Below are 12,313 nucleotides of genomic sequence, written 5' to 3'. Positions count from 1 at the left end.
ACCATAAAAAGCCACAGAATGCAACCTCAGCCCCACACACAAACACAGAGAGAGAGAGACAGAGAGAGAGAGAGAGGGAGAGAGAGAGAGGGAGAGAGAGGGAGAGAGAGAAGCCAGAGGCTTCGTGCTTTCCAGCAAACTGACAGTGTTACCATGATCTGAACATAAGACTGTGTGTGGGTGTGGGTGAAGAAAAACTGTTCGAATTTATGCACCAGGGCAGCAAAAAAATATAAGAGAAGAGAAACATATCATATGTGTGTGTGTGTGTGTGTGTGTGTGTGGGTTTTGTGTATTCTAGGGAGCATGGTTCACCCCAGAGAGTCTTTTCTGGGCATAACAAATTCAGAGTATTTTTTCCATTCAGGTTTGTGGGAATCAGAACCATCACTACTCCAAATGCATTATTACTGGAAGGACACTGCGTGTGTGTCTTTGACTGCACTTTTCAATCCTGCTAAATTAACTGGATGCTATTTAACCTCAAGTAAAATTTGCTTGTTAGTTCACTGTACCTGACCTACTTGCCACCTATTTTGCTCATTCCTCATTATTTCCTTCTTCTAACTCATTTTGATTTCTGTGTGCTATCTGTTCCTGACTTTTTGACTTCATCTTTTCAGGCACAGGGAGATCTTCTTCAAGCAGTACATATAGTATATAGTATATAGCGTAGTCCCTATAAAACACATTATTGTTAAGATGTACGATTACCTGCCAGTGTTAAAATATCTGCAAAGGTTTTTTTCAGTGTTAGCTCTAGAGGGAACGTAACGAATCTACCACGCATTCTTTCATCTTCAGTAACCGCCTTATCCTGGTCAGGGTCGCAGTTGATCCAGAGTCTATCCTGGGATTACAGGGCACCATACTCACATTCACATACTAATTCACACCTAGGAGCAATTTAGTGGTGACAATCCACCTACCAGCATATTCTGGAAGAAACCCACACGGCCACAGGGAGAGAACATGCAAAACTCCCTGGAGCTTGAGGCAGCAATGATACTCGCTGTGCCACAATTAACCCTTGCTTGCCCATTACATTCAAATTTAGCAAAATGGTTGTCTCAAATGGATGTCTCAGCACACAGCAATGTTATGTGTGTGAGTATATATATATATATATATATATATATATATATATATATATAGAGAGAGAGAGAGAGAGAGATAGATAGACAGATAGATAGACAGACCGACAGATAGATAGATAGCGGGGTCCAAAGGTCTGAGACAACATTGAAAATCTGGGATTTTTTTTTTTCATTTAAAATAGGAAATAAAAAGTTTTTGAATTTTTTTTTAACCAAAGAAAGGACACAATATCTTGGATATTCAAGATTCGGCACCATTCCTAGGTCACTATTTAAAGTTAAACAAATTTATTCACCATGTTAACTTCTTTGTACAAAAGGTCAGATTTTCCCTGAGTCTTATCGCTGCTATTGAAGCACATATTCGGACTGGATTTGATCTAACATGGATCATCAGATTTTACACAAATTTGTGAAGTCCATGCCAGCTCGAGTGAATACTGTCATTAAAGAGGGGACAAACCAGTTCTGAAATCCATGATAATATTTCCAAGATTTTGCTTTTCACTCAAGTTATTGATATTTTAGTTATTGATAATATAACTTGTAATATAGTAGCGAAATAGAAGCATTTTCACTAGTGGTCTCAGGCTTTATGTATGTAGATGACAAGCACTGGAAGTGTGTGTCTGTGAGCAGTGAGTCAATGGCTGCTGTAAGTAACTCTCAAAACAAATGTTACTCTCTTGGATACATTTGACTATAATTCTGTCATACAGAGAAAGGTGACTTAGATTTATTCTTTTGTGTATCTTTGTATAGTTTGAAGTCACCTACTGTGTGTAGCATTGTCTCAATATTTATATTGCATGCAGAGTTTGAGGATAAATACTTGGGACAAATGTTCTGTCTTGATTATTAGGATCATCAAGCAACTTTTCACATGGAAGTCTTTTAAAAGAGCCAACATAATACTCATCTAACACCACAACCCAGAAAAATATTTTCTTGCTGCCATGAGGCGTGATGCTAACGCCTGACCACATCTCAACAGCCCATTTTTTTTTATTAGATGACTTAATTCCAACTCCTCCTTTTCGTCCAATGGACTGCATCTGCTCTGAGCTAATCACTTCCTGTTGGGCCCACGGACAACACAAACCAAAGTCCGATAGAATGACATCAGTCTGGCCGCCAGACTTCCCCTAGGGGCTGCCGTCTGAAGCATTGGGAATGTGTTGCACTGGCGTTCTTTTGAACAGAGAAAGTAATCCCTATGTGCACAGAGAGACCAGTGTCGCATGGATGACCACATAAGCTCCAAACCATATGGAGAAGAAAAGGAAAAGTTCTACACAGCAGGATAAACCAGGACTAAACCTCACTCACAGGCAATCTTCAATGTCCAGATCAGTATCTCTATGGGCTTTAAGAATGTGTGTAATGTACATTAACAACTGATTATGTAACATTTGAGTGGCATTACTGATAATTGTGCATGATAACTGCGGTCGCAGTGAAAGGGTCCAGGTAAAATGGATTCTCAGGGTCAATCAGCAGTGAGATCAGTGTCCTTTAAAAGCAGAGAATACAATTCTCATATAGTTCTCACTCAGTTATTTTATAGTTTTGTTTTTTTTAACTGAGTTTTATTATTTATATTACTTTTCATTGTGGCTTTGTCAGTTCCTTAGCTTTAATCAATTTATTTGTCTGCATTTCTTACAGCCATCTCACAGCTCCAAGGTTCCCAGTTCAATCCTGAGCTTGGGTTACTGTCTGTGAGAAATTTTACATGTTCTCCCAGTGTATGCGTAGGTTTCCTCTGGGTTCTCTGGTTTCCTCCCACATCCCAGAAACATGCCAGTAGGTGGATTGGCTGCTCTAAATGGCCCATAGGTATGAATGAGTGAGTGAGTATATAGTATAAGTATTTTATGTATATAGATTGTTATAGATTTTTTTTTTTGACTTCTGCATTATTGATTCAGTACAAAAACATGTTAAATTTCCACATTAGGTTTCAGCACAAAATTAAATGTTACAGAAAAGTGTTTGTATGTCAGTAAAGAAAGCAGCATATTACATAAGAGACACTTTTCTGACAAAAAAAAAAAACATAATGAAGGCTGCTGGGTTTTGCTGCAAAAATAAGAAGCGAGTGTGACAGTCAAAGTCTCCAGAAGAACTGTGGCTGCTTCTGCAAGATGCTCAGTAACACTTACAGCTCATTTCCTTATAAAACTGCACTAATTGTACCTGAGACTACTTTTTTTTTTTTAAAGCGAAGGATCGTCACACCAAATATTGACTTTGTTTCATTTATTACTGTTTACTGCTCTTTATAGTTTTTTTTTAATGTAGAAACATTTAATTTCATTATTTTTGAAGGCATCTTTGCTCTACAGCACTTCTAAGACTTTTGCACAGTACTGTATATGTTTCTCATCCAGGGTGTATTCCTGCCTCGTGTCCAGCGGTCCAGTTATAGACTCCGGATCCACCACAACTCCGAGCAGGATTAATCCCTTACTGATGATGAATGAGTGAATGAATGCATATCTTACAGACATATTTATTTAGTTTTTATACACTCATTTACTCTTAGGCACAACTAGCTTAAACCTACATTTACCGGCCCTTCTATTATGTAAACATGTGCGTGTTGAAAATGGTCGACCCCCACCGAAATAATATCTGCCTATCTGCTTATCTCTCCTACCTGATAAACATGACCCGTAAGTATAATGAACTGGCAACTGAGTTTAAATTTAAGCGTGAGTAATAATTTAGTCATCTCGATTAGCCTGTGGATAGCTGCTGTGCTCACTTTCACTATTGACCACATTAAACTACAAATCAGTTGGGTTTTGTTTGGAAAATGGCATAAGATTTTATTTTAGTTAGTTTCCCAGGTATTAGTTTCTCAGTTTTATTTAATTTCAGTATGTCATTATAGTTCTGAATTTTAATTTTCTAGTTTCATGCACATGTCTAGTTTCAAATGTGACCCTCCTCAATATGTGACAAAATACTGTATATAAAAAACATACTGAGTACATACAAAGACATTTATCTTTAGGCTTACCTGTGCAGGCTCCTGGTGTGTGGCGGCCAATTTGAGGAAAGTCTTCTGTACCTGCAGGGCATTGTGTACCATCTCAGCCTGTTGAATAAAAACACGAACCTCACATTTAAACACCCAAAAGGGACACAAGCCATAAATTAAGAACTACAAACTAAAGTGATGTATGTGTACTGAATAATCTGTAAATCCGAGTTTAGCAGAGGTGTGCTAAACCCAATGCAAACCTGTAAATCAAATGTTGATTCACACAGACTTGGAAAGCCTGTCTTACAGAAAAATGCAATGCTAAATAAAACATTAATCACGTTTCTGTATACATTCAAAGCTGCATTACCTACATTTTATGCAAGGTCTTCTTATGCGCTACACACAGGCAGGCACCCACCCAACCACACACACACACACACACACACACACACACACACGCACACACAGTGGGAAAGATCCAAAGATGCATGTTTGGGAAAAAGGAGTGGTGGAACCCAGAGGCCTGTTTCACCGTAAAAGGAGATGACTATACAGGATAAAAACAAACTCGTACCCAACATGATTTAGCACTGATCTGAGTGCAGAATTAGCAAATGTCACCTTTGTGGCAAAGGCACAGGAGCCAGAGGAGACAAAACACAGTGTCTTGTAATTTCAGGTTCAAAAGTGCCTGAACAATTCCAGCTGTTTTAATGTTTATTGCTGGAATTCAGCAACTGACTTCCATTATAATAGTTTACAATCAACAGGTCTATCATTCTTTTCTCAGCACAGGAAACTGTGGCTATATTCTTATTCCTGGTATCACACAAAACATACATATGCAATGGATAAAAAAAATTTAAAAATGTAAGCACTAATGCTTACTATATTAAAAGAGCTTCATAAAGCAATCATACAGCAAGACAAGTAACAGAAAACAAAATGTAAACAGCAATAAATATCAATTTAAAAAAAGAGTGAAGACAACATCTTTCCTGGTTTGACAGCTATGGATGCTTTTTAATTCACTGCAATGTAGTGAATAGGAGCAGGACGGGTCACTATGTGTACAAGGTCCATTTTTAATCTGATGTTTCTCGTAACCAAAAACAGAACATCCTAAATATCATACATCGTTTTTAAAGCTGTAGTTTTGATGCTAATGAAGGCACTACAATAAAACTGTCGACTTAGTGTTTCAGTTCCAGACCAGACTTCCTGGGCTTAAGTTGCTCAGTGGAAAAATGGCTAATAAGTCATAAAGTTAAATGACAAGTAGAGCAGAGCTGTGGGAAAGGTGGTGAGTCCCCAGGCAAGCTTTTAAGTGTTATATTCCATCAGGTGAAAGATACAGAACTATTTTGGAGGTGCTGATTTAGACAATTTGACCATACTGTAGAATCCTACGTTCTGTATAATTTGTGAATATTACAGCTCTCAATTCACTCTATATGGTCAAAAGTATGTGGACCCCTGACCATCACACCCATATGTGGTTCTTCCCCAAACTGTTGCCACAAATTTGTAAGCACAAAATTGCACAGAATGTATTTGTATGCTGTAGCGTTACAGTTTCCCTTCAGGAACTAAGAGGCCCAAACCTGTTCCAGCATAACAATGCCCCTGTGCACAAAGCAAGCTCCATGAAGACATGGTTTGCCAAGGTTGGAGTGGAAGAACTCGAGTCTCCTACACAGACCCCTGACCTCAACCCCACTGAACACCTTTGGGATGAACTGGAACACCGACTGCACCCCAGACCTCCTCACCTACTGTAAAATCAGTGCTTGATCTCACTAATGTTCTTGTGGCTGAATGAACACAAATCCCCACAGCCACGCTCCAAACTCTAGTGGCAAACCTTCCAAGAAGAGTGGAGGTTATTAGCAAAGATGGGCTAAATATGGAATCGGATGTTCGATAAGCACATACAGGTGTGATGGTCAGGCGTCTACAAACTGTTGTCAATATAGTGTATCGTTCTACCATATATACACATAGACAAACTCTTGTACATACATGTTTTGCCACATCTCCTCCAATAGTCCGGCTGTTCTTCAAGTATTCAGACAGAGGGCCTCTCAGTAAATGGTCAAATGCAGCCATGCACTGGGATTCACCTTGATGTTGAAGAGAGCCCACAATTACTACACCAAACAAAGTAACATAAAAATGCCACTGCAAACCCAGTAGGGGCAAAAATATATTAAAGTACATTAAAATACATTATTAAAAACACATCATCGGCTTAGGCATTTTTCTGTTTCTCACTGTGGTTTTGCTTGTGTGAGAAAGCGTTTCCCATGAAGGTCCAAATTCCTGAATATCAAACATTGCCTGACAACCATAATTTAAACAATTAATTTTCAGTGAACTCACCAGACTCTTCACTATTTGTTTTCCTTGGCTCACAGAGTTTAAATTACACAATCTTATTTATAATGTAACGTAATTAATATTTTAAACACAGTTTGTTATAGGCAAAAACACACTGTTTTGTGACTTTCCTGAGAAACAGTTTTGTCTACAGACACTAACTAGCATTAACAATATTTTGCAATTGAATGTATGTACGTAGGCTCATTATGGTACCATTAAATCCGTTGATCTCGCCATTGGACAAGTTCCCAGCGCCACCCTGAAGCTTGGCTGAAACGGTCTCGAGCCGAATCACAGCCTGTTCCAGTCGCTCAACTAGTGCTTCCATAGCGAGTGAAGCCTGTAAAAAGTTCAAACTGAAAATGTTAGCTCGATTCACTCAAACTTTGATAAATAACACTCTCCATTCATGACTGTAACTGTCACAGCATCAATTCATAACTGTTAAAGGTACACAAAAAAGGGGGAAAAAAAACACTTCAAATAATACTACATGGTAACAAGAAGTGTATAAATACATATGTGTGATTTTATAAGGGAATACAGGTGTGTGTGTGTGTGTGTGTGAATCAGTCATAAGTTAAATGCAAAAATATTACTAAGTCTATCTTTACAGCAGTACACAAGGAAAAGAGTGAAGGGAAAGAGTTCTCTGGCTATCTTCCACACAGCCACACCTTCCCTGCCCAGGAGGAATGTAACAGGCAAATCAATTACATGTAAAAAACAGAGTGCAGAACAACACTGTCTCTGTGCTATGTCAATATGTGACCCTGTATGACACTTTGATCAGTTTCACAGCATTTTTTAAAATTGATTTTACAAGATTTCAGGTTGCGAGCTAAAAAAGGCATAAATAAGGCAAGCTTCATGGACACAAAACAACAAAATGACTTTTTATTCTAAGCATTTAGCGGACCGTGTTAACTGCCCAAAACATCCAGAACAATATTTTTCTCTCTTGTAACTAGAGAGATGTCCTATAACTATCAGTCACTGTCCTATAACTATCAGTTACTGTATATCATAATATGCTTCAAGATGAATAACTGTGCAGTTGGAAACTAATACAATTTCTAGAATTACTCCTAAGGACATTCCAATGTTGTATTGCAAGATGTTCATGTTGCAAGATGTGCATCTTTGGTCTTCTTCCCAAGAACCCTGTCATTAGTGAATCATGAATTCAAATTTGTGAACCTTTGTTTTTAAATTTGTGAAACTCTTGAATGGTATGCCCTGGAAAAATGTAAACCGCCCATGTTTAACCCTTAACTCTTTTCATGTCATTGGCATTTAGGAGATTTATCAATAGCAGCTGATCTGGGAATTGTTTCTAAGTTTCCCTGAAAAAGAAGGTTGATTGTCCTAATGTGCTCATTTGATTTGTATGGATATTTATATGTGTAATGGCATTATATACTGTACTAATCAAGTATAAAAGTGTACTGTGCTTATAATTTAACCCCATATTTTCTTTACCTTTTTTCAAATGAATTTACTAATTAAGTAACTTATACATTTTTCATATTGAAACAACCCAATTGAAACAACCCAACCCTTGAGAAGGCTACAAGGGCATGGTGTGTGTTTCCATAATATTCTTTTTTCAGAGCTTGTACTTTTCCATACTGTATGCTATACACATATACACAACAATCATATGTCTCATCTACCTTATCTCTATCCTACCCATGTGTTTTTTACCCCTTCTAAAGTAATAGAAAGATTAATGGAAGCTTTTCTAATTGTATTAAAACAAGTGAAGACAGCAGGTGACAAATAATTTAGTTTTATCTCTCCACGTTGCTCCATATCTTATCAGGATTACACAAATCTAGCCATTACAATTAATGCATTAAACATATTTACTTACTAGTGTGACAATGGCAATGAAATTAAAATGAAGATACAATAAGTTTTGTCTCAGGAGGTGGAACATATAGTATAATGTAATATTTGCATTTAAGCTTTCATATATTGGCCCCTATATTACGACTCGTTACAGCATAATGCTTGGCAAAATCTGAAATGATATCGCTTCAGATACAGTGGTTTTTTGTGGATTTAAATATAGTAAGTTGTTTCTTTGGTTTTATCTTTACTCTACTAAACAAATTAATTTGTCAGAGTTTAGTTCCTGACTATTTGCATCTCAGTCATAGTTATTCAAAATGTCATTTTACTTTACATTTATTTTATGGGAAATTAGTTTTATTTATGACAATAAATAATAATAAAAAGACTAGCAGAAATTTAAGTGAAATAAAAAAATCTTTACAGGGTGATCTAGAGGCACATGCATATGAGTACCAGAGGCCAAAAAGAAGAACGTACTACTCTGGTCTCTCTTTAGTTAGGAAAGAAATGTAATCATGTAACCCAACCAGGGTCAAGTCATGGAGAGATGACCTCATCTACCAAACCACTTGTGTGATTACAATCTATCATGCTATACCAAGACAGAAGTAAATTAATCTCTGCCTGACCGCCTGATCTGCTGACTCGATGCACAGTCATATCTGTTTAAATACAAAGAAACACATTATATTTGTTTTCTATAGAGAAAATCTTAAATGTGACAAAATACAGGGACTGATGTATAAAGTCCATCAGCCTACAATGGATAAGGGAGTGGCAGAAACTGACAAAAACCAAGCTATGAGCGATATCAAACAAAGCTAATACAGTAAACATAAAAAACACTCAGTTATTCTACTTCATTTAGTTATACTGAACTAATTTATCTGGCTTTCGCTAACTGAACTGGACCAACCCCACCTCATAGAGGGAACCCCAAGGGGTCTGTGAATCATAGTCAAGTGGTCTGTGATTTTTTTCCCCCAATTTTGTTAGTGTTGGAAATTACAACCCATCCTTCTGAAATTATTATGTTTGAGTTTTTATACCTATTATCCTATTTAACTAGTTGCTTGAATTATATGAATTTAATCTAAATATCAATAACTCAAAAACAGGTAATCTTATAAATAAAGTCAACTTAAGACTAATGACTTTTAATGAATTGGATTATGTTCATAAAATACATAAAAGATTCATAAAAGATTATGAGTTGGATTATGTTCATAAAATAAACAGGTACTGAGAAGATCAGGACATTTTTTTTCTGTTACAGGGGTCTGAGAACCTAAAATATTCAGCTCTCTAATCTGTCTCTTGCTCTGAGAGATTCGTCAGCCGTAATTAATAGTGACCCAGTGTGGAAATGCACACGTCATCTTGTAAAGTCTCTGGAGAATTCTCTCTGACATGCCAAATGCCTGACCTAGGCCTCAGGAACTATTTCAGAGGTAGCAGAAACCTTCAGCCCAGCAATCACACAGCTCCAAGTTCAAGAACATGAGGCCCCAAGCCTTAAAACTTAATACTGATTTCACTGGCTGATTTCAAGTTCAGCAAACTGAACATGTGAGACACATCAGGATCCAAGCTGTTGTTCATAAACATGTCACTGGAACACAGTTTGCAAGTTAAAGGAAAGGTTTGGTGTGTAAATCGTGCTGGAGCTAGATTAAGTACATAAAAAAAAAACTACATAAGCTTATGACCATCAATTAGTTTATGCAAACTGCAGTGAAACATGTCTTAAACTGGGTCAAAGAAACTGCAACGTACTTCAGTAATGATCCTTCGGTAATGATAGTGCATGTAAAAATAAAACGTAGTACCCAAAGTTTCCAGAGAAATAGTTTATTACACATTTTAAATACACACTTTTTCTGCTATTTTATGAAAATTTGGTTTGAGACAAGTGTGTGAAGATTTCAGTGTGTAGTACTAACTGGTGGTCATAAGCTTCTATTAATTGCTACTATATTAGCCTCATAGCTACAGGAAAAACACAACAAACCAAAACTGGAAACCAAATATTTCTTGCCTGAGTTAATGGAACTGTAAACTTTTTTTTCCTGCTTGAAACTGCTGTAACACTCTGGACATCCCAGAAGTCACTATTCAGAGCTGATGCTGTCCTGCTTCTGAAAATGTGCTTTCTGTTCATTCATCAAATATGAATACATCTCAAGACGCATACAGAGACTGTACAAAAGGCACTGCATGGTTCTATCCGTTTGGAGTCATATTTGCATATTTTTGTCATTCATTCCTTCATAATTCAGCCTGCCAGCCTTCAACATTGTAAATTTAGTTTGAAATTCATTTGTGAGGTTTCACTGAATCCGTTATAACATTTTGTACACTAGTTAATTCACAAACAAAATGACACACCATGCCCAATCATTTATCTAAATAACAGTGACAGATAGAGCATTAGGAGGTGTGAGGATTGTGACTGTATATACATACTGTATACTATACACTTCTAAGATCCAAGACACAAGCACCATATGGGATCCAGCAACCATATATATACTCCTGGGCAAAAAATGGCAGATGTTAAGTTCGTTTAATGTTTAATGGTCTTAACAACAATCCATTGGTCAGAAAATTAGCAGGAATTAAACAAATGCACTCCTGAGACGCCCTGTGCCTCCATTTGCTTGTTTCCTTTTGCTGCAGTGAACTGTTTGGGGAAAAGCTAGAAACAGAGAAATTCACTTATAGAGTCTTGTACTTGTACGCAAAAGTAAAATCATAATAATGATTAAAATGTTTGATGTACTGTAAAATTCAAACTAACACATGTCGGAGTGTACAAAATGTTCCAAAAATATCTTATGGGATGATTTTTCTTTTTTTTTTTCTTAAAAGGTTAGTCATTATTTGGTTATCTGCCAAACCTGATGCATCAAGGGCCACAACACTTAAACATTTAAAGGCTATCCCATAATAAGTTGCTTTATCTGTTTGTTTAATGCTTGCTAATTTCCTGACCATTGAGTTGCATTTAAGACCATTAAAAGCTTAATATTTTTGCATTTGGGGCTTGGCTTTTTGCCTAGGAGTATATGTATGTATGTATGTATGTATGTGTGTATATATATATATATATATATATATATATATATATATATATATATATATATATATATATATATACAGTACAGTGCAAAAGTCTTAGGCACATGCCAAGAAATGCTGTAGAGCAAAGATGCCTTCAAAAATAATGAAATTAAATGTTTTTATATTTAAAAAAATACTATAAAGAGCAATAAACAGTAATAAATGAAACAAAGTCACTATTTGGTGTTTCGCTTTAAAAAAAATAGTAGTCTCAGGTAAAATGTGTGCAATTTTATAAGGAAATGAGCTGTAAGTGTTACCGAGCATCTTGCAGAACCAGCCACAGCTCTTCTGGAGACTTTGACTGTCACACTTGCTTCTTATTTCTGTAGCAAAACCCAGCAGCCTTCATTATGTTTTTTCTGTCTGAAAAGTGTCTCTTATGGAATCTGCTGCTTTCTTTACTGACATACAAACATTTTTCTGTAACATTTAATTTTGTGCTGGAAAACTAATGTTTGGAATCTAAAATGTTTTTGTACTGAATCAATAATGCAGAAGTCATAAAACAAAAATCTATAACAAAGTTTGTACTAAAAACAATAGGGTGCTTAAGACTTTTGAACCGTACTATACATATATATACATATATATATATATATATATATATATATATATATATAGAGAGAGAGAGAGAGAGAGAGAGGGAGAGAGAGATATACATACTTAAAAATGGGAAATATTAAGATTATTTATATGGTTCAACTTCTAACTGGTTAAAGAGGAAGAAAAGACGAAAAGCACCTTAGATGGTAAATATTTCTGTAAATTGGGTTTCTGACATGATTCATATGATTCAGCAGAAACATCTGACAGAAATAAGGTCCATCTGACAACAAGGAACTGAAGAAGTCCA

At 36.3% G+C, this 12,313-nt stretch overlaps 1 protein-coding gene across 1 annotated transcript in view; it reads right to left on the bottom strand.

Moving 5' to 3' along the window:
- Positions 1-12,313, bottom strand: part of cap2 (cyclase associated actin cytoskeleton regulatory protein 2) — a 29,719-nt gene that overhangs the window by 16,894 nt on the left and 512 nt on the right. Inside the window, exons 2-4 of the mRNA XM_026929891.3 lie at positions 6,688-6,814; positions 6,115-6,215; positions 4,126-4,203 (exon numbers count right to left, since the gene is read on the bottom strand). Of these exons, the coding sequence (XP_026785692.2) occupies positions 4,126-4,203; positions 6,115-6,215; positions 6,688-6,802 (294 nt within the window). The 5' untranslated portion in view covers positions 6,803-6,814. The remainder of the gene's footprint in view (positions 1-4,125; positions 4,204-6,114; positions 6,216-6,687; positions 6,815-12,313) is intronic.

The sequence above is a fragment of the Pangasianodon hypophthalmus genome, chromosome 23, assembly GCF_027358585.1.
Source record: "Pangasianodon hypophthalmus isolate fPanHyp1 chromosome 23, fPanHyp1.pri, whole genome shotgun sequence".
In the NCBI taxonomy this organism is placed as follows: Eukaryota; Metazoa; Chordata; class Actinopteri; order Siluriformes; family Pangasiidae; genus Pangasianodon; species Pangasianodon hypophthalmus.
This window is presented reverse-complemented; position numbering and strand designations above follow the sequence as displayed.